We start from the raw sequence: 22,531 nt of genomic DNA, 5'->3' as shown, positions 1-22,531 counted from the left end.
GTGCAAGGTGTGCCCTGCGGGTTGCAGCAGGCATCACCAGGTTGAGCCTGGAGCGCAGTCCATGCCCTTAGTGACCAGGACTGTCCAAGCAGCAGCTTTGTCAGGGATTTCCCTGGGGAGCAGCAGTGACTGCCAGGCCCTAGGTGGCGCCGGTGAGCTTGCAGTAAAAGATGCACCACTCTTCCAACCAGCACATGTTCTCCTGTGAAGGCCTGGGGGACCATGTGGCGTGGTAAATGCTGAACGGCTCAGAAAAGTACACGTGTCAGATGAGTGCGTTCTTCCTGTGTGAGCGAGAGCTGAGCTGATTAAAGTGATTCCAAATGGAAAATGTAAAAATATTCTATCATTAATTCCAATTCTGTAATCTGTTCCAAAGCAGGAAAAGGATTTCCATGGTAAATCCTGACAATGTCCTATACAATAGTACTGCAATGGAAAATGTGTCAGAAAAGAGGAACAAAATTACCAATGTGCTGCTTTAGGCTTCTGGAGTGGGACAGTGCCGAACAGTTCAACCTCCACTGTGTCTGACATCACAGTTCCCCCTGACGTGTTTTCTGATCGTGACTGTGTTTTCTTTTTCAGCTTCACAATGCGGAGGGAGAACTGGATTATCTCAGAACTGTTGTTTTTACATTTTTAAAATGAACTAATAAAATCTCCTAACAGTACGAATTCGATACCCTGTACAATCTGTGTAGTTGTGTAGGCTAGTCTCCTTAGTGACACTGGCTGCTTTTTACTCATCCAGTCCATGGTGAGACCTTGGATCAAGCTGTATGCTTAACATACAAAAGATGAAATCACATTCCTTTTCTGATTGAGAGATAAGCCACTGTTTTACGTGGAGCATGATGAATGAGTGACCTCTGATGTTGTGCCTTTGCGCATGGAGGGGGTGTTTTTTAAAGGACTCTCTCCTTCTCTCCTTCAGTGACAGGGCCCCTGTCAGAGCAGCAGATTGCATACGTGTGCAGGGAGATGCTGAAGGTAAGATCAGTAACACTCGCTGCCAACCTGAGACACAGGCTGAGACAACAGCACATCACAGATGCATGTATCAATGCACTGATAAGATTAGATCACTTTATGAACCCTATACAATTTCTTGTATTAGGAATTTGTCTTTTCTCAGACCCCAGCTTGCTCTCCATGAGACACACAGAAGCTTGGGGTCAGAGCACAGGGTCAGCCATTGTACAGCACCCCTGGAGTAGTTGGGGTCAAGGGCCTCGCTCAGGGGCCCAGTGGAGTAGGTTTCCTCTGCCAGCCACAGGATACGAACCAGCAACCTTCCAGCCACAGGCGCAGATCCCTAGCCACAGCGCCACCGCTCCGCCCAGATAGCAGGCACATCCTCCAGTTTTCACGAATCCTGATCTCTGCTATCTGAACCTGCGCACAGCCCCCTGCCATATTAAAACGAGCAGTCACAGAGATAACGTACTCAGCACCAAAAACAAAGAAGGCACCAACACTACATTGGTTTTACACACCCCAAGGGGGTAAAGATTTGGGTCAACCTAGGAGACTACTCCAGAGTCAGTAGTGAAACAGAGCTGGGAATCACTAACGGAAGCTTATTCAGCTGTGACAGAGAACAGGAAACACGTCTTTACACAAAGAGATGTTTGGGATGCCTGCAGCAGGTCGAAAAAAACAGGTGGCATCAGTTATTGAGGAATCACTGATGAGGAAGCACTGATACTGGGGTGGAGCAGTGGCTCTGTGGTTAAGGCTCTGCACCTATGGCTAGAAGGTTGCCAGTTCAAATCCTGCAGCTGGCAGAGGAATCCTACTCTGTTGGGCTCCTAAGCAAGACCCTTCACCCCAACTGCTCCAGGGGTGCTGTACAATGGCAGACCCTGTGCTCTGACCCCAGGCTCTCTCCCTGTCTGTGTGTCTCATGGAGAGCAGGCTGGGGTATGCGAAAAGGCAATTCCTAATGCAAGAAATTGTAAAGGGTTAATAAAGTGATGTTATTATCATTATTGTAGTGGTGTTCCACATCTGTCTGTAAGCTGAAGTGCACTCTTAACTGCCTGTTTTTAATAACCGGCCGTGCGTGACCCTGATGGCTCATCCGGCTCAATCAGCACACAGATAGTAGATTGTGTGCATTGGTGACTCTTCTCTAGATGGAACTCGGATTTATTTTAGCAATCTCGGTATCCATTTCTACAATGGGGAAGACTGGAACAACTAGGGTGACGTATGCTGCCACTATAAGCGCATGTTTGTGTTTGTCACAGGGACTGGAGTACCTGCACAGCCAGAAGAAGATTCACAGAGATATCAAGGTGAGAGAACTCTAAAGGGTGTTAAGGTTGATGATCACATGTGAGCACATGGCCTTAAATGAATATGGCCCTCCCAGGGCGGGGGGCTGAAATTAACTTCTGCACTGTAACAGAGAAGGACCATTCTGGTTGCAATGGAGGGGATAGATCACAAGTAGATCAGAGGTAGCCAACCATGGCTCTTCCAGTTCCAAGCTATTACAGGACTTTGATTCACTAATTGACCCTTAATTGTTTCAATTCATTTATCAAGGATTCTTCAATTCAAACTGAACAAAGACCAGAGATGGAGGAACTAAGGCCACCTGCCCCACACATGTTATCAATAAACTGCATGTACAGCTCATTCAAGAGAAAAGTGAAGGGTTTACTATGAGACGGTAGTGACATAGTATTAAGTACAAACTTCTCAATCTACAAATTGGATTTGTGCAAACGTCTAAGTTATCTTGGTGAAGTAAAACCACAGTAAAATGCATTTTTACTTGTCAGCCACAGAAAAGATGCGCCTGTTTGTACAGTAACATTCGCTAAAACCGAAACATAAAAGTTAAAAATGTCCCAGCACTGTCAGATCCAGTACCGTCTGTACCTCATCGGGTGAGCTCTCGGTTTACTAAGCGCCCTTTGCTCCTTCAAAGAATTTCTACGCATTGTGTCAGTGTGGCTGACGATTTCCCCCAGAAGTCAGCTCAGTCTTGATTTTTATCACTGCAAAGCTGAAATTCACAGACGAGTGCTGGGAGGGAATGCAACACGTCTGCAAACTACACAGAAGGGCAGAACAATGGTAGCTTTAAAAATGCACATATCAGACAAAGAACAAATGAAGTGGTTTTAAAAAAGGACCCAGGTCAGCTAGTAATACACTCTCGCTATCACTGAGATTTTCAGAACCTGTGCAATTTGTAAAAAAATGGGAATGCACACACACACACTGAATGACACACATTCACTGTGTTACACATATAATGGTACATGCACAGATACACCCACTCACAGCGAAAAACGTGCAGCAGCGTGCATGAGTTTCCACACTGAGAGGCGCACCGTCCTGTAGGCAAGTCTACACTTGTGCACCCTCACGCCATCCAGGCAGCACCCAGCTGCAGGCAGCACCCAGCAGAAGGCCTGCAGGCTGCAGGTGGAGATCAGGTGCTGATAAGCCTTGCCCAGATATGATCAGAGCACACGCTCGTCTTCCTGCCGCTCGCAGGAGCCATTCACAGCACACCGGCAGCTCCTGAAATCGGCCGCGTCAGGCTCAACTTGCCTTGAAGGTGCACCGCTTTCTGAATTCCTGCACGAAACTCGAACGAATCGTCGCTGCATCTCGGGAGGCGACATAAAAAAGAAATAAACCCTTGATCTCACGAAATAACTGCAGAAAAACAGAAAAAACGGGTGTTTCAAGTCACTTTTCTGTGAAATGGGTTTCATTTCTAAAGACCGGCACAAACAGTTACAGGTTTCCTATGAGCTGCAAATCCAGAATACCTTCATTTAGGCAATGGAGAACTGAGTAATGCACCATGTGAACGTCATTGTCATTTGGAGGCACTTTTAATGGCATCTTAACACAGTCTCGTTCCCTCTTTGTGTAAAGCATCCCAGGATACATTACACTAGAACAACACAACAACACAAGTCATGGGTTCACCAGCTCATCCAGCTCAAGAATGAACTATAAGCTCTTTAACATTGGGTGCAGAAGAGCTACTCACACCAGCAGTTCTAATTCAGATCAGGGTGGAGCTCCAGAGCCTACAGTGGGTGCATAGCAACTGAAGGTCCCTGCGCATCCTGTTTTGGCCTGGATTCAGGGAACCACAAAGAGTTCTGCATCCCTTGATCCCAAGGTAAAGGCGAAGGATGTACAACTCACAGGGATCCTGTCAGCATGATGGAGCCAGAAAAGGAAAGGGAGCATCTAGATAGAAAAGAAGGAAATCCGTTTTTGCAGTCTGTCTTGCAATAAAAAAATGAAGAGCACATTTATCATCGTGAGTGCTGTTAAAAGGTTAATGGTTGCATAGATTGTGTCATGGGACAGAGTAGGTAAAAAAAAGCGCTGCTGACATTTGAGCTCAGTGATAGACGAGCTGTGGTTGAAATGTTGTGAACTACATGCTACAGTTCTCCATGACAGTGGAGAGCTGAGTCCCCTGCCCTTCTCTCCTCTGACGGCGACTTAGTGACAAGCACTCAAGATAAACTCATCTGAGACCGTCGACATTAGAATAACTCAACTACTTCATCAACATCTGAATTTATCTTAACTTGAAATTGTATATTGGCAAAAAATGTTCTGTAGAAACATTCGATATAGCACCATTCATGATATTTTTCCTTCTTTTTATTACGTGACTTGGTTCCAGTGCTCTTTATACTCAGTTTCACTGTAGTTTCTTACCTACCACAGCATGCTGCAATTATGTATGGTTGTAATCAATTCAATTGATCATTTCAGTGATTACTGCTCTGCACAACACCCAAATTATTTACTGTTGTTTCTGTTGAAAATGATTTTCCACTGCTCCTCTTAGAATGACATCCCCGATTATCACCACAGAGATCTAGTGAGCGTGGATGCTCACAAGTGCGAAGGCACGAGCAGTCGGCTAAGAGCTTGGAATGTCACGCTGCCAAGCTGGGACCTGCAGTACGATCAAGGCGGGCTGGAGAGCCCACGTGCTGAATGCAAAGGCTGCTGAGATGGGGAGCCTGCAACCAGCACGCAGGGGATAGCCCCGAGTTGTGTGATACTGAGACCGGAGGGAGCAGGCAACACACATTCTGAGGACGAGGAGCAGGGTGCTTGCGGACTGCCAGACCGAGTCGCCGCGCGTGCAGGCAGACGTGGTGCTCTGGCTAGCTGGTGAACCACAGCGAGCTGCGGACAAACACGGTCCAGGGTCGAAATCCAAAACAAGCAAGGGCCATAACCGGGGAGCGCACAAGGGGCTGTCTGGGAGATAGGTCGTGGTCAAAGCTCAAAGGTCGAGGTTGAAGCCGAGAGACAAGGCTCAGCCAGGAGAGAAGGCAGGGGTCATAGAACAACCACGCAGTAGCTAAACACGGGAACCAACGCAGAAACGAAGCTCAAGGGGCTCGGTACTCAAACTCAACGACAGAGCCGCATGCTCTCTCAGGTCTGAGTATTTATTCTGAAGGGCACCTGGAGCAGCTGTGGTCGTAAACCGACTCCAGGTGGTCCAAGTCTCCAGCTGGCTGTGGCAGCTGGCCAAGGGAGACAGGTAGATGGTGACTTTATCAGCTTCTACGACACAGATAACCCGCCCCCACAGAGCTGCAGCAGGGCAAGCATGACAAAGCTAAGGTACAAATTGACTACAGTTGTTTCTATGTTGTTTTGCAGTATCACTTTAGCACAACCTGTAGATTTCCTGCAGTCACATTGTGCATGTTGATAATCTCTGGCACTCACGGCACCATCATCATTTCCTTCTACAGGGGGCGAATATACTTCTCAATGACCAGGGAGAGGTCAAGCTGGGTAAGCATCCACAACTTGTTCTGCATTACTTGCCTTGTTGTTGGGTCCCTTGTAGTATTAGAGTTGGCATTATCTACAGTAGTCTGCTGTCACAGTACAGGTACCGTGGCATTGAAAAAAAGCTTCCTAAATGATGAAGGAGTTGTCCCAGGTTTTTCTCCTCCTGCATTAATGCACCAGTGGCATAGATGTGAACTTTCTGTCTCAGGATCTGTCGGGCTCAGCATGATAAGGTTGAGCTATACCAGATGAAGAGGGGTTTGTCTCCTCTGTCTTTGCTGGATGTTGTGTTATTTGAATGTTATCCCCATTACCTGCCCTTGGTGCCCAACATGGAATGGCAGAGATCTGTAAGCCAAAAGTACCGCCAGTGTCTCTGGTGCTCCGATACTGATACTGATGCCACACCTCTCTGGTAACATTGGAAATTTCTCTGGTGGAGATTCACAAACTGGCCCCTGCCACTACTGTCTTCCACACCACAAGAAACATGGCAATATCCATCTTAACAGCTGCAGAGACCAGAAGCAAAATCCAGCTGTAGATTACACTGGATTTACAAGTGTAATGCAAAACAAATAGAAGACTGTGTACACAATGTAACACAGCACAACACTATGTCACTACATAGTGCTAAAAGTATGCAATGCAGAACAGCGATGCGCATCTAGATTTATATATTTCCTGTTCATGACAAAGATCTAAGGAGTGTACTAATTATTTATAATTTAAATTGTGCTATTCTTACAAACTTTGAATTTACAAAACCCTTGAGTGCTGTAGTGCAAACATGTCTCCCCCTAGAGGTAAATTTGTAAAAGAATGACTGTCTCATTTTTCCCAAAGAAACAAAGCTACCTTTTCATCCTGCCCATCCTGTTTCTCTGAAAATAGGCGCATGCATTTGGGAAAATCAAAAGACAAACGTCTGAGATACAAATGTTTCCTTTCAATGACCCTAATTCTGCATCGTTTTTTTCCCCCAGCTGATTTTGGGATTTCTGCGCAGATCACAGCCACGTTTGCGCGGCGCATGTCTTTCATAGGAACGCCATACTGGTGAGGCACAGCGCATTCAGGCTGTCCTAATGGAGGGGGCCTCTCTGACCACTGTAACCCCTTCAAGAACAGCCTAAATGCTTCCATGGAAATGTTCCAATTATAAAGCAAATGGAGATTACTACATAATTAGGACACTTCTACCACAACCTATAGGTCCTCTCTGGGGTCCTTTCGGAAAGAAACGAATCTACAGCAACTGCTGTTTCCATTTTTTGGCATCTCTATCACGAGCGGAGATTTAAACATCTCTTCTCGACAGATTCTTTTTCTACGCCAGTGTCCTCCTGTGATGCATTATTAACCAAAAAAAAAACAGTAGACACAGGCCCAGCCTGCTTCAAAACCTCACCCCACCTCTTTCCCAATGGTTTTGTTCTGCTCTTTGAAAACACTGGGTGGGCTCAATTGCGATCCATGGGCGTGTCGAAACTGACGCAGTAACCAGACTTACTCTCCACAGGATGGCGCCGGAGGTGGCAGCGGTGGAGATCAAGGGCGGCTACAACGAGCTGTGCGACATCTGGTCTGTGGGCATCACCGCCATTGAGCTGGCGGAGCTGCAGCCACCCATGTTTGATGTGCACCCACTCAGGTAGGGCAGCACCCGAGCCATACGAGCGCTTAGAGCAGAGAATCCTCCTCGGCCATGTGAGGCCAGAAAGAAGTGAAGAACTGAGCTGCAGCCCCGTGATTAAGGACCCTGCTTCTATCCCTGTGTGTCACTCTCTGTTACTGCATCTCTTTGTGCGCCGAACGTCAGATATAGCCGAGGTTATGTAATCAGAGTTAGTCGCCTTGCTGCTCTACAGCAAACATCTAGGTGTCTGCAAATCATCATGATTATTGCATGATCAAACTTTGCAAAGTCAACGTCACGGTCAAAGCCTTTTCAGCTCAGAGCAACCGTCACTCCTAGCTTTATTTAAAGGCAGCTGTATCGGTCCAGGTCTCGGTCTAGCAAGACGCCGTGAGGGTGTGGGAAAGTGTTTATTCTCTCACATCCACACAGGTTTGGAGTTTCACAGTGGAATTGTAATGTGCAAGTCGTATCATCTGTTCTCCATAGGGTGCTTTTCCTCATGTCCAAAAGTGGATACCAGCCTCCCAAGCTAAAGGACAAAGCCAAATGGTGAGTGGCCCAAGAACGAGCTTTAATTCTGACTTAACTCTGCTGATGGTAGCACCGCCTCAGCCAAGCACATATACCAAATGTCTGAGCCTGCAGTTCCTCTCATACTGAGTGGGATCCCTGCTGCAGCAGCACATCACCTGCAGGCCAAACCTAACCCGTCTAAACCCAGCTCACTTTCCTGTTACTGGGTCAGCAATCCAACTTCACAACCTCAGCTGGGGAATTCTGCTTCACAGAGATGGGAAGAGCCCACATTGAAGGATCAAAAGGCAATATACGAGTAGCTGGGGTACACAGCCTCTGTCCATTTCAGTGTTTATGAGTGGTGCTGTATTGAAGGCAGCAAAGGCAGGGAACTGAACTAACGGGCCTCTCTGTCTCCCAGGTCTTCTGTGTTTCACAACTTCATAAAGATGATGCTGATCAGGAATCCTAAGAAGAGACCCAATGCCACCAAGATGCTCACTGTGAGTTTTTCATTCTCAATGTCTGATTAGGTTCATTCAAGCTGGTATGACCCAGGCGTTTTGTTACCATGTCACAGAGTGTGTTTGAAATGTATTTAAAAATGTATTATTTTAAGTAAACGTGAACTGGCATTTACACAGCTGTAAGATCTTACTTCGGTGTGAGTAATAATGATTTGTTACAAAATAAACCTTTCCTCTTCTCTCACCCCCACAAACCGGTATCATTCAAGATCCTAATATTTGCTCCCTGCTTCCTCACTCCCTCTGTTGTTTCTCTCAACCCCACACTCCCTCTCTCTTCCCCTCTCCCCTGTTCCTCTCACAGCACGTGTTTGTCACTCAGTCCAGCCTGAATCGAACCCTCACGCTGGAGCTGCTGGAGCAGATGAGGCACCCGGAGAAGCTGAAAGACTGCGTCCAGCTCGAGGAGGAGGAGATGGAGGTACAGAGGGAGACAGGGGGATTGATGTGGAGGAAAAGAGAAAGCGGGGATTTCAGACAGAGCAATAGAGTTAAGAAATGGGAGAGGAGTCCAGTGAGAAGGAGGGAAAGAGCATCAAACCTAAATGAGAGATTGTTTTCACCAGGGAGAGAAAATATGATGACCCTCTAAGAGCAGAAGTGGGAAATCCTAAAACAATACTGCTTCAGTCTCTGTTCTTCATTCTACCTGACATACGAGGAATTGGAGACAAATGAGAGATACAGCTATTCTATTAGAGGCTTAGTGCAAATAACTTTGCTGTGGCTGAGGATCTGCGCCCGTGGCTGGAAGGTTGCCGGTTCAAATCCCGTGGCCGGCAGAGGAATCCTACTCCATTGGGCCCCTGAGCAAGGCCCTTAAGCCCAACTGCTCCAGGGGCGCTGTACAATGGCTGACCCTGTGCTCTGACCCCCAGCTTCCCTCCCTGTCTGTGTGTCTCATGGAGAGCAAGCTGGGGTCTGTGAAAAGACAAATTCCTATTGCAAGAGATTGTATAGGGCCAATAAAGTGATCTGATCTCTTATCTTATCTTATTAGACCTTTCCACTCTGTCCGCAATTCTTTTTTACTGTACTGATCATTCCTCTGTGAACCCCAATCACCCTCTCATGCACTCCCCCTCTGTCTGTCTGTCCCCACTCCGCTCCCTGTCTCTGATTCTCTTCCTGTCCTTCTCTTCCACAGGTGCTCCCTGGAATCCTGAGGAGGATCCGTTCCACCAACAGACACAACCAGGCGGAGCGCACAAACTCCGACATCAGCTGTGAGTGTGCGTAACTGTGTGTAGATCACCGTCAGTCTGTCCCAGTGGGGCACAGCTTCAGTCCCTAAAGATTGAAGTGTCTTCTACCTTTCTTTACATCTTGAGGCAGCCCTGTGGCGCAATGGTTAGCACTAGTGTCTCACAGCGCTGGCTGCTATCCGTGTGGGTTTTATGGGTTCTTCCCATCATCGTGTGGGATTCCTCCCAAAGACATACTGGTAGATGAATTGGGTGGTGTGAGTGTGTGTCTGTTGTCTGCATGCGCCCTGCGATGGACTGGCGTCCTGTCCAGGGTGCACCCCACCTTGCGCCCAGTGCTTCTTGGGCTACTGCGACCCTGAACTGGGTAAACAGTTTTTGTGTTTTTGTTCTGGTTTTGAATCGTACTCCCCTGTGCTTTTTGCAACTCGACTTTCCGCGGCGAACCGCGCAAATCGCACACGGGGAGAGAATGAGCTCCTCTGCCCCTCTGAACTTCAGGTCACTCCCATTTTAACACATCACAGACAGCACAGCCCCATAGCAGGGGTTCAGCGCCATAGAACCACCATAGAACCGCCTGCCTGCCATTGCCCAGGAGGCCACAGGGATTGCTGGCTGACTAATCCCATCATAGCCTGGGCAGTGTTCTGTCAGTTGTGCACTGCAGTTGTGCAGTTGTGCAGTTGTACATGGGAAATCCTGGTCACAGTCAGCTAGTGACGTGACTCGAACTTGTGATCGCAGTGCTCAGCCTGTGTTTAGGCAAGCCCCTTTCCTTGTTGAGCCATTGGGTGGGGCTCCTCAAAGCTGAACTGCAGTAGTCCAGTTGTGTCTGCCACTTAAAACAATAAAGCATTGATTGGGCATCATTCTGGATCTCATCCCAGCCTCTGCATAGTTGAGCAGACCAAGAGCATGTGACTAATGGGACAATAGTCCATCACAGGGTTGCACTGGTTGGACTAGAGAAGTCTTGGAAAGGTGCTTTTCTCAATGGTACAGAAGCAGCAGCTACAGCAAACACTCGAACCCACGACCTACCAGACATTAGTCTAACCACTGTTCTACACAGCCTCCTGCTGCAGCTGTGCTTGTCTGTATTTGTGTGTCTGTTTTAGGAATAGGTGTTTATGCTTGCTGTATGAAGTAATCCTTCTTTAATCATCTCTAATAATTACCAGTTTCAGTCTTAGGCATTTGCTCAGAATAACTTTAATACTGCATTCTCGTAACCAGTGCGATATCTCTGCTGCTCTTGTGTTTCAGTGCAACAGATCTACACCAAGAAGCCAATGAAATCAGAGCCCAACACACCAGTGGGAACGGTACAAGACATGTTATTCTACAACATTGTTCCACCTTGTGTCACAAGATCGATAGTTTTTAAAACCAAAACACTGCTCTGTAAGAATAACAAGCTTCCCCTCACCTGCAAAACCACCTGGACATTGGACATCGAAAATCACTAAAATCATTCAGTAAAACAGGAATAACTAACATCTTTTTATGTCACCTAAATATTTTACAACTCTCTGTATATCCAAACATTGTGTATTTGTGCTATTTTATTGTAAGCTTTTTACGTGACAGTCTGCATCAGGCCCTCCGTGATGCTCATGGCCAAACCTCAGGAGATGTGGACGTCAGCTATGCATCTTTATGCTCCTCATAGTACAGCTGCTCATTCTGAAACAGCAGGGGTTTGCCAATCCCTGTCATTGCTTCTTACTGATGTCACGCCCTCTGCAGCCAGAGGGCGCTCCTTCTCTGTCCTGTCCCTAGTTTCCGGTCTGCTGTCCTTCCTGTCCCTCTCTTTCCCTTGGGCTATATATTTCCGGGTCTTGCACTCTGTCCTGGCTCAGCATTGATGTTCGGATGTCCTGAGACCCGCCTAGCACCAGGGCGCCCCACGTCCGCTCCCTGAGGGCAAAGGTTTCTATACGGTATTCCTGAACTCTTTGCACTAATGAGCCCGGGCCTTTTTCCCATCTCGCCGCTACGCATATGGGTCTTTTTCTGCTCTCCTGCTCCCCACGGTTAGTCCCTTTGGACGTCCGTGACAACTGAGTCCTCTTCCCTGCCCTGCCTGTGTTCCAGTTACAGAAGAGACAGGAGGAGAGGGGTGGGAACACCACAGACAGCAGGTTCTCAACCAGGTACGGGGCCCGATACACCTGGAGAGCTGGGACAGGACAGCATTTGAGACTGTTAATGTTCTAACGGTGGTGATCACTGTGATTAGAACATCCAGAAGATTCATCGCCACTGGGAGTCATTTTTCTCGGGACACAGAAGGATCTGCCCCTTCTGCATGTTCAGTCAGCTTGACATCGTCTTGCACACAGATGGAGAGACTAACAAACTGTCCACACAACGGGGGGTAGCAGGACTTTGTGGCCACCCTGTACTTTCAGTACAACATGTAACCTGCCTTCTTTACTTTTTCTGGGCTTGACCACAATATAATTCCTCACCAAGAGCTTTGGGACTATCACCATGAAAGAGGCTTTATAGAACAACAGGCTCTCAACTGACACAGCTTGAGAGTGAGCAGTACTGTGCAGATGACTGTCCCAGTGCCATACAGTGATCACCCCAGCAAATGTGTGATACACCAACTGAGTGGCACACTGACAAGCTAGACAACACACTGAACAGACACTGACTGAGCAGCAGGCTAGTGCACATTCCATCTGGGCTAAGCGCTGATGGAGTGAAAAGCTGAAATATAAGCTGAAAGATGAACTGCGAAACTTTTTCCTCTTGAAATTCTAATAAAATTCCCTTTGCCTCCTTCTCCTCCTCTCTCAGAGATGAAAGCATGGACTCTGATGATGATGATGATTATGACGACGTTGACATGTAAGATAACTTTTAAGCTCAATTATTTTCATAGGCATGGAGAGTAGGTCATCTCTATAAAATTTCATATTCAAAATTTACAATGAAACTTAACTGAAATGAATCCTGAATTTTGTGAATGGATCATTTCAGCAATGCATTTCCTAGCATTCCTCACACAGCTGCAGGCAGATACCGATAGCAATTATTACGTGAAATGGAGATAACATATTTTATTAATGATGTTACATATGGAAATACTTCCTTCACAGCACAGCCTCTATCCGAGCGGGTACAGTTATGCCCATCAAATTAAAAACTACTGTATTTATGGTGGAGATGTGCTGACAAATAATCTGCTAATGGAAAGAAAAATAAAAAGAAAGATCTGTGGCCTTATCAATTATAAATCAAATAATTCAGTTACCATTCAGCAAGACTTTGATCAAGAATTGCTGCACAATGTACAGCTGAATGAAGGTATCAAAGAACTAACACTTCTCCTTTTCTCTCTCTACGCAGTCCCAGCAATTATGACCACGACAGGTAAGACGACTATTTTCATCATCTGTCTGTCCCCACTGGAGCTGAGGGAAGCAAGTCACCCAGTTTAAAATGCACACCACATAATAATGTCTCCATGATTATGGACAGTTGTGTTCTGTGATCAGTGATCATCTCAAAAAGAGCTGAGCTCTCTGGCATTCCTGAGTAACGTCTCCATGATTATGCACAGTTGTGTTCTGTGATCACGGATCATCTCAAAAAGACCTGAGCTCCTCGGCATTCCTGAGTAACGTCTCCGTGATTATGCACAGTTGTGTTCTGTGATCACGGATCATCTCAAAAAGACCTGAGCTTTCCAGCATTCCTGAGTAACGTCTCCATGATTATGCACAGTGGTGTTCTGTGATTGTCTTAAAAAAGCTGAGCTCTCCTGAGTGACCAGTGAGCTCTGTGCCTGCCTGCTGACCGACGGCTCTCCTGTCTCCTTTGTGTTGCAGCAGGACACTGCAGGCTGATGAGGTCCCGCCCCCTTTGCCACCCAAAGTGAGTGATGGCAGATGTGTTCAGTGTCGCCAGTCTCTCTGTATGTGTGTCTAATCGGCCACTGTGCTAGACACCCGACAAGCGAGGGTGAATCCGAACCCATAGGAGCTCACGGTGAAAGCCAAGTAAATGAGCGTAAAAATGCCAAATTCAGAAGTAAACGTCCTGAAGCTAACGTGCACAAGGGGGTGCCCCGAAGCCCCCCTTTTTAGAATCTGCCTCATGGCAGTGGAGTGACGACCTCAATGTGCTGCTTCAGCCCAAGGCCCGCACCAGCTCTGAAGAAAGCATGGCGGGAGAAGAGGACCGCTGCCGGACAGGAAATTCGCTGTACAGCCCCTCCCCCATCGTGCGTTGCTCCAGTAGCCCTAGGAACCGCCCGGTGCCGAGACCGCGCTCGGTCCGCAACGTCAGCTCAGGTGAGGACCGCATGTCTGTCAACGGCACTTTGCTGACACGCCCCTGGTGTGTTAAAGACACCACAACGCAGATGTAGCAAGTTTAAAATAGGGCAGACGCCATCACTGCAGTCGTCAATATTTCCAACATCAAGGAGCAGCTTCAGAGCAGCTAATGGTACATATGAATGCATGCAACATCTAGAGGACTAAAATGATGGGACTGAACATTTGCATACTGCTGTTCATTGTAGTGAAATGTCCCAAATTCATACCACAGCCAACCGGTCCAGACTGAGGGCAACAAAACACTTTAGATCTGCAAAACACGCACAGCCTCAGAGTGAGAATAGAGCACGCGCGCAGTACAGTCTGACTTTGACGACAGACCCCTGACGTGATTCGGTTGGAGGTGTGTGTCCCATGTTGTGCTATTTGATAAAGCAGGTGCCAATGGCCAACCTGTCTGCTGCTCCTCTTCCTGTGCAGACCCCACCCACCGCGCGACTCCAGTCGACAGCCCCCTGGATTGCCAGCCCCCCCTCCTGCCCCCCAAAAAGGACAGGAAGCCCCAGCAACAGCGACAGGTAAAGTCAGCTTCACAGAAGGCTGCTCTGGGATAGCATGACGAAAGCACACTAAACGGGAGGACTGAAGTGAAAAACTAAGGAGGAAGTGTATTTAAGAGTGAGACACACCTTCACACAATGGGTTGGTGTCTGGAAGATGGATGAGATCCAGCTACTGGCCACCCAACAAGTTACTGTAGATGAATAGAATGGCGTTCTCGTGTTCGTAACCTTTCTGATGTTATTATAGACGACACAGTGGTATGATGATGAGCGATACTATCCCATAGTCCGAGCGTCCTGGGTTAGATTTTGGACTGGACAGCCTGCCCACATGGAGCTTACATGCTCTTCCCATGTTTACATGAGATGCAGGTTAGGGCTGATTAGCTACCATACAATTTTCCCTCCCTTGCTCTGTATTGGCCATCTGATAATGGAGCAAGAGCATGTGCAATAAGCTAAAGGATTTCCTCTGATCTGTGACCTTTCTGGTCATGGTAGGTGTAAAGCAGAAAGGTGAGGGGAAGCATGATGAAAAACTGTGTGAAACAACTGCAAAGCAGCACAAATATAAACTGTGACAGCAAAGCCATGGGAAAGCTTAAATACCCTGTTAACTTCCCTAAGTTTCATAACAGCAGGTGACAAGCATTTCAACACAGCAGTCATTCTTTTCTTTTCTTTTTTCACATTTCAGTCAAAGCCTCAGCAAGCCAGTACAAACACTTATCTGGAAGGGTAGCCTGAAAGACACAAGATCAGAGGGTGTCCTCTGATGTCTTTGTGTAGTCTCTGCATCACTGCAACTGAGTCCTATCAGCTTGAACCTCTCCTGTATTTCTCTCCCTGCAGACTCCCTCAGAGTGTCCCAGTCAGCTGTTAGCAAAGTCTCCAGTAAGTCTGCTCTTGCGTGACCTCAGTAACAAAGTGGCGTATCCTTTTGGACCCCTGGGTTTTGCCTGGCTAACAGTCTCTAGGAGTTTCCCATAGTGAATCCTACACCGACATGCATGCAAACAGCAGCCACTGCAGGATAAGTCAGCACTGGCTTCTCGCGCTATTGAGCATCTTTAAGCTATATTAACCTATTTTGATAGCTTTGGATGATTTAAATAATTTAAGTACTTGTATTATTTTAAATTTCAAGAATAATCTGCTGAAATGTGGACTATTTTTCGTTTTTCTGTCATTCGTTTTTTATTTCTGTATTCTGTTTGCTAAAGAATGGTATCACCCTTACCTTCTCCCAGGTGTTTTTGAAGAAGGTATTCATCGGCTGCCCTCTGAAAATTCACTGTTCGACAGCCTGGACCCACCCCAGCACAAAAGGTTGGATAGTTGGATAGTTTTTGCATTGAAATCTCACAGTTCCTCAGTACCATGACCAGTATGAATGTGGCTCCCTTGGCAGTGATGTTTAAGCCAAGGTTAAAAGGATTTATTTATTTATGAAGCATTCACTTCAAAGAGATATTCCATATTTGTTTGAGATGTGAAGCAGAGAGGGAAGATTCTTGCAAAATTAAAATGAGCAATAACAAATAAGTGAAATAATCCAGTTTCCCAACAATTCTGTAAGTTCATCAGTCTTCTGGCTGGGTGACTGTCTGCATCAGGCCCTACATCATAGCGGATAAGTAATGCTTGTTTCTACTCTGCAGTATACTGTCCACATCAAGCTGCTCATAGTGCTGCTCATTCAAGAGGTCCAGTAACACCTCCTCCAGAAACAGAGGAGTGATGCACCCATCTGTGGAACATTGCTGTAATTCAACGTGGGCCATAGAGAATTTTCAATGCCCGGTTATACCACTGCATTGTTTTTTTATTTCAGATAGTCACTTAATCTTCGGAGCAGAGGAGGGCATATTTACATTAAATCTTAATGAGCCAGAGGCCACGCTGGAACTGGTAAGAGCCTTTCTGAGAAACAACTCTTTCATTTTACACAATGTGTCCACTATCTCCATCCTTACTGTACCTGTAGACTCCAGATACATACTTGCATTTGCATTGTATTGTCTGGAGGAACTTATTGCATAAAGTAGAGGGTTATGTTCTGTAATTCTAATGTAAAGTCTCTATGCTTTGCTAGTTTTTTACAGTTCAGTAGTTGTGAAGAGTGGAAGTTGTTTTGAAGAAAGGAATCGCGTGAATTGAACAAACAATGAATTAATTATTGTGACGTGCATTTGGATGGATCAGTTTATCAGTCTGATTAAGATTCAGGCCCCTGTACAGAGGCAGTCATCTACGATATTATGACATGAAGCCACCTATTTCCCTAGAGCTCTCAGTTCAGTGTCTGTCTCCCTCTCCTGCAGCTTTACCCAGGAAAGTGCACGTGGGTCTATACTATCAGCAATGTCCTCATGTCAATATCAGGTAGGGCTGTCTTTCATTCTCTGTCAGACCACACATACAAGTCTACCAGAAAACAGATATAAGTTTGAATGGCTTCCCTTTGGCAGTATTGCTGAGGTTCCTAAATTCATGGTCTCCCTTTCCTGGTGCTAGCCTCTCCCAGTGCTTGAACCAGTCAAACAGTCATTTTATAGACTCGCGTTGCAGAGGTCTGCATGTTGCGTCTTGCGGCAGCAATAGCCCATCGTAGTCTGATGTCTGGTCAGATCTCAGAAGCTAAGCTGGGAACTGGGATGGGAGACCTCTGAGGAAAACCAGATTGCTGCTGCAAGTGGTGCTTTTGAATCAGTGGGTGATGCCAGATTGCTGCTGTTGCATCAGTGGGTGATGCACAGGCATTTTCAGAATCCAGCATGGGGGATCCATGGACACAGTAGGAGGTGGCATTCTTCAGATGAGCCTTTAAACTGAGGTTCTGTGTGTACATGTTCAACTCCGAGCATGTTTTCCAAAATAGTAGGGGTGTTAAGTATCCTGGTCCCCAGTGTCCTGAGTAAATCAAACTATGGATGTGTGCACACGTGACCCTCCAAAAAGTCCTCCCTTAATCCGGCTGGTGAAGTGCTCCCTCTCTCCTCCCCCTGATTTGCTGTGCTGCGGGGCTGCTGGTGCAGACTGGCTGTCCGGTGTCACCCAGGGGGTGCTGCACCAAGGTGTTAGATGAAGTGGGTCCCCATCCACATATCGAGCACTTTGGGATCGGATCCTTCCAGATTACAGGCGCTTTACAAAATTATTAAAATTTAACACTGTATGTATGATAATTGATTGCTATTATGCGCGCCGATATGACAGGACAACACCTATAACTCTGCTTGCGATGTCATTCTCCCAGGCAAGGCATCTCAGCTCCACTCCCACTCTTTGAAGGAACTCTACGACCAGGCCCACAAAGAGTATAGGCTGCCTACACACAGACTGCTGCCCAGGTAACAGCCCTTGCAAACACACACGCACAGGTACATGGCTGCCAAGGGACAACTCTGCAGTTACAGACAGATTCATTTGAGATGAAAGTTTTGTATGACTGCAGCGTGATGATTGGTCGAAGCCCAAGCGCAGGTTTCAAGGCGCTGTTAAAGATGTCATAGGAAAAGCAGGCTGGGATCTATAAATATAAGGGAGATCTGACGCAGGCAGGAATAAAAGACAGTCTGTAAAGGGCTGTCTGAGGAAAAACCAAAATAAGCGAGGCTCCTAGCTTGAAAAATAAAAGGGGAGAGGCTGGCTGGCCAGCCAGCGCTGTAAAAATGATTAAAAACAGGAAAAAAATCACAAAGGGAAAAATAGGAAGAGAAAAAAAGAAAAACTAAGGATGAGATAGGGAAACGTCTGTTTCCATGCACAGGGAAACAAACTGAATGCAGAAATTTTTCTAGCAAAGAGAGGAGCTGCTCACATGAGCACTGAGGCTCTAAAGCTGCAGCAACAGCACTGCGGTTCGAGGTGACTGAAAAAGGCATGTAACTCGCGAGATCAGGAGCTCGATCGGGAGCCTGATTGAAAAAGTGTTGGCTTCGCGGAAAGGTGTCCCGATCTGAGTGGCAGGCCGAGAGCTCGTGAGTCGGGTCAGGCCGGTCCGGTCCGGGCATGACAACTAAAGTGAAATAAAGACAGAAGTCTTAGGTAAAAAAAGGTCAGTGTGTGTTACACTTAAGAAGCTGTAGGCACTTTAGATTCTCTATTCCACTTCTCTATGCACAACTGTTTCAGTGGTTATCGCGGCCCTCGGCCCTCTCTCTTCACTCCAAGATTGAAATATGGGCACCTATTTGTAAAGAACAACAGTCCTTAATAACCAGACCACTACTCACCCACTATACAGTCCCCAAATGAGGAATCATTGCTTTAAAAGAACAAGTTTTAGTTAAACATTTGAGCAAAGAAAAGCCCCATCTTTCTGTTATTTTAAATGTACTGTGCTGCTGTATGTGCTCCTGGACATTCCAGTGGTTTCTATTGCCCAACACTGAAAGAGCCCGCTCCTTCCTTTCAGAAAGTTTGCGGTGACCAGTAAGATCCCGGACACCAAGGGCTGCAGGGCCTGCTCTGTGGGTGAGTCCTGCACGAACCTGCTCTCCTTTCCACAACTCGGGGTCTTCGGGTTCGGGCTCTTGCAGGTGGCTAGTGAAAGAAATACTAAAGCCCATTTCAAAAGGGCTTCAAAAGATTGTCTGTGAAGTGGGCAGGGAGGGGGGGTCTGGAACAAACTCCCCAGCTGTGTTGTTGCCACAGAATTCCTGCCATCATTCAAGACGTGACCACCCAAATGAGCATCATGGGCGAAATTTTCTCTTGTTTTTAACCCCCTGTTACTACCCCTGTGTTCTTATGAGCCACACTGCTGTGTATTGTGTATGCACAAGAAGAGAACGGTCTTAAACGCTCTGTATCTCTCCCCGGCGGTCACGTGCCTGTCTGCATCTCTGCAGCGCACAACGTTCAGCGCGGCTGCATCTTCCTGTGTGGGGCTCTGGAGTCCAGCGTTGTCCTCCTGCAGTGGTACGAGCCCATGCACAAATTCATGCTCATCAAGGTCAGTGCTCCCTTCCCAGCCCAGTCGCACGGCAGCCCGGACTGTGTCAGAACCATTTCCTTCCCAAGCCTTTACGGTCTCCTCCTCTGGCACAGTGTTTTTCCCCTCGGGTCATACTTCAGGAAGCTAGTCCGAAAATCGTGTTCCTTTCCGCGTTTTACAGCAGCTGCCCGAATGCATCAGAAAGCGAAGGCTTGTAATAAAATATTCTTCCCTCACAAATATGCATGTTTGCAAAATAATGCATGGAGTATCGTGAAGTTATCTTGCATGGAGTGAATTCAAAGGTGAAAGCTTAGATTAAGACATTTTGAACTGCGTTTGGAATAAAATTCTTCCAGGCAGAAGAACAGACTGGACTAAACTGTTGTTCCACAGATTGCTGACTCGGCACAGTTTGGGAAGATGATCGTAAAAACAAAAAACTGATTTCTGCGTCTGTTTTTTCATGCTTTTACTGCAGCACTTTGACTTCCCCCTTCCCAGCCCCCTGCGCGTGTTTGTGATGCTGGTGGTGCCTGACCAGGAGTACCCCCTGGTGTGTATCGGGGTCACCAAGGGCCCCAGTGCCTTGCAGCCTATCCAGCTGGAAAACATCAACCTGAACTCTTGCACATCCTGGTTCACCAGCACTGGGACAGGTAACACTGATACAGGCACCAACACCGCAGGAGACACTGCCTTCAGAAGTTACAAACCACACAAAGCTTTGAATTCAAAACCACGCAATTGTGTGTTTGTTATTACAGTATTTAAAAAACTAAAACAAGTGAATATGCACACCTCTGTGAAGCAAGGAACAAAGCATATTGTGTAATTCAAATATGACATGAGATAATCAGTTTTTAAAAGCTTCTTCTGCAGGGTGTTAGGGTACGTGTACTTTTTATGGTGAGAAAAATCTCTTCTGTCACCGAGCGTGTCCCTTGGATCCTGCCCATTACAGTGAGAGGCAGCAGGGAAACTGAGCACTGAAAGACCTTGTCAAATCGTATAATCGTAGACAATAATCGGGACAATGTAAATGCCTTTTGTTTTGCCTCTGGTGCAAAATTCTACTTTATCTCTCTCCATAATACAATCCAGGCAATTTTACAAATAAAAAGCAGGACTGCTTATAGGATCAATTAGCTACTAAGAACCAAATTGGCAAGGTTTGTCAACTGGCCTCCTCTCATTTGTCAAGTTCTTCATGTTCTTATTAAAATTGTAAGGTTACAGCCTTGAAACAAAGACACGAATTCTAAAGAAGAAGCAATTTGCTCCATCTTTTTTATGTGTTAAGTTACTTGACTGTTCTCCCAGTGTGTATAAGTTATATTACACAACCTGGGAAAACTATATTATAACTCTCAGCATTCATGACTGGGTCATTGACATTAAGTGTTATTTAAATAGAGCCACCTGTAAAATTGCATAATCGAATTCAATTGAAAGACACGTTGCCGTTTGTCAGGATTTTGCGGAATGCACACGTGCTGTATGGTTCTTCGTCTTCGATTCGATTACTTCCAAAGGACCTGGAGCAGCTTTCGCTTGGAGGCAAACAAGCCTGGCAGATGTTATTAGCTTGTGCTCTGTCTGACCCATCCCGTTGTGTCTGTGTCTGTCCGCCAGGTCCCGCCAGCATGGACCCAGTGCAGGTGTCCCAGCTGGACTGCAACACGCTGCTGGTGCTCAATCAGAGTAAGTGTCTCAGTGGGGTGCAGGAAAATCACTCTGCAGCACCGTGTTCCACTCTTACCATGCGCCACACACATTCTCCTGCAGGAGATTATCCTGAGGATGTTAATAATAATAATGATAATGTTTATTAGCCCTATACAATTTCTCGCATTAGGAATTCGTCTTTTCGCATACCCCAGCTTTTCTCCATGGAGACACAGACAGGGAGAGAAGCTGGGGGTCAGAGTGCAAGGTCTGCCATTGTACGGCGCCCCTGGAGCAGTTGGGGTTAAGGGCCTCGCTCAGGGGCCCAACGGAGTAGGATTCCTCTGCCGGCCGCGGGATTTGAACCGGCAACCTTCCAGTCACAGGCACAGATCCTTAGCCACAGAGCCACCGTATATAAATACTTCTTACAGTCTATACCTTCAGACATAAGTATGGTCCCCCTGTATCCTGTAATGGTTAACTTACACCTCCACTAGTACAGCATAATTGAGAAATAAATATAATAAATTATATTACAATTAAAAGACCGTTATGAGGTGGCCAGACACTCTTCAATACACACATTTACTTAGAACTGATAACTTTGCTGGGAGTACAGTCTCAGTAAGATGTAAAGCCTTACCTGTGGAGCTGTGGGTTGTGCCCAGCTCTCTGATACGTGTGTCACATGTCTTTCCCACGCAGAGAGTGTGCACATGGTCAGCCTGGAGGGGGTGCTGAAGAGCAAGAAGAAGCAGCCTGAGGTCCCCTTCTCCTTCGCGGTCGAGTCTGTCGGTAAGTGGGGGCCCGGAGAAGAGGAGGCACAGTCGCTCCACAGCGCCTGGCTCTGGGGCTCCTTAATTACTTCAGCGGGAGACTCACTTACATAAACACTGACTGACGCGACACTTGAATAAAGAGATAAAGGGCTTAATTCAAAGTTTGAGGAGGATTGAAAACCTCCTGAGAAAGGAGGAGTCAAGTTGCCTCACCATCAGTCGACCATGAATGAAGAAGCCAAAACAAGACGTTGTTTTGTCATACATTTTTCATTTCTTTTTGGTTAAAACTGGGAGTTAACAGGAAGTACTCTGATACAATGACCAATGCAATTTAAGGTGAACTGTGTTCAGAGTAATATCACACAGACTTGTACAGTGATAAAAAACGGAAGGATTCATGTTATAAAGCTCAGTGATAAAAATACATCAAAGCAAAGAATATACAGTGCTTAGGCTAAACAAGAGACTGTTTAAAAGTAGGCTTCACACATAGCTACATTTAAGAACAGAGGTTGTAATGGTCAATCCTGGTAATGACTGCCCAGGACTTGAATGATGGTAG

General features: G+C 46.6%; 1 protein-coding gene across 4 annotated transcripts in view; it reads left to right on the top strand.

Annotated features, from left to right (window-relative positions):
• The window catches only part of LOC102688701 (mitogen-activated protein kinase kinase kinase kinase 5), a 53,432-nt gene that overhangs the window by 27,101 nt on the left and 3,800 nt on the right, over positions 1-22,531 (top strand). The window contains exons 5-30 of one of the 4 annotated variants that reach the window (XM_069186385.1): positions 938-993; positions 2,256-2,303; positions 5,778-5,820; positions 6,807-6,879; positions 7,343-7,474; positions 7,949-8,011; positions 8,400-8,481; positions 8,810-8,926; positions 9,653-9,731; positions 10,980-11,038; positions 11,817-11,869; positions 12,525-12,575; positions 13,077-13,100; positions 13,559-13,604; positions 13,864-14,023; positions 14,447-14,589; positions 15,427-15,468; positions 15,825-15,903; positions 16,409-16,485; positions 16,899-16,959; positions 17,834-17,927; positions 18,995-19,053; positions 19,431-19,534; positions 19,998-20,175; positions 21,152-21,220; positions 21,893-21,982. In XM_069186385.1, coding sequence (XP_069042486.1) covers positions 938-993; positions 2,256-2,303; positions 5,778-5,820; positions 6,807-6,879; positions 7,343-7,474; positions 7,949-8,011; positions 8,400-8,481; positions 8,810-8,926; positions 9,653-9,731; positions 10,980-11,038; positions 11,817-11,869; positions 12,525-12,575; positions 13,077-13,100; positions 13,559-13,604; positions 13,864-14,023; positions 14,447-14,589; positions 15,427-15,468; positions 15,825-15,903; positions 16,409-16,485; positions 16,899-16,959; positions 17,834-17,927; positions 18,995-19,053; positions 19,431-19,534; positions 19,998-20,175; positions 21,152-21,220; positions 21,893-21,982 — 2,082 coding nt within the window. Of the gene's footprint in view, positions 1-937; positions 994-2,255; positions 2,304-5,777; positions 5,821-6,806; positions 6,880-7,342; positions 7,475-7,948; positions 8,012-8,399; positions 8,482-8,809; positions 8,927-9,652; positions 9,732-10,979; positions 11,039-11,810; positions 11,870-12,524; positions 12,576-13,076; positions 13,101-13,558; positions 13,605-13,863; positions 14,024-14,446; positions 14,590-15,426; positions 15,469-15,824; positions 15,904-16,408; positions 16,486-16,898; positions 16,960-17,833; positions 17,928-18,994; positions 19,054-19,430; positions 19,535-19,997; positions 20,176-21,151; positions 21,221-21,892; positions 21,983-22,531 lie in introns of all 4 variants that reach the window. The other 3 variants (XM_069186384.1, XM_069186383.1, XM_069186386.1) reach the window with 3 other exon arrangements.

This window comes from Lepisosteus oculatus, chromosome 3, assembly GCF_040954835.1.
Source record: "Lepisosteus oculatus isolate fLepOcu1 chromosome 3, fLepOcu1.hap2, whole genome shotgun sequence".
Taxonomy (NCBI): Eukaryota; Metazoa; Chordata; class Actinopteri; order Semionotiformes; family Lepisosteidae; genus Lepisosteus; species Lepisosteus oculatus.
Note: the sequence above shows the minus strand (reverse complement) of the source record. Positions and strands in the feature narration are given on the sequence as shown.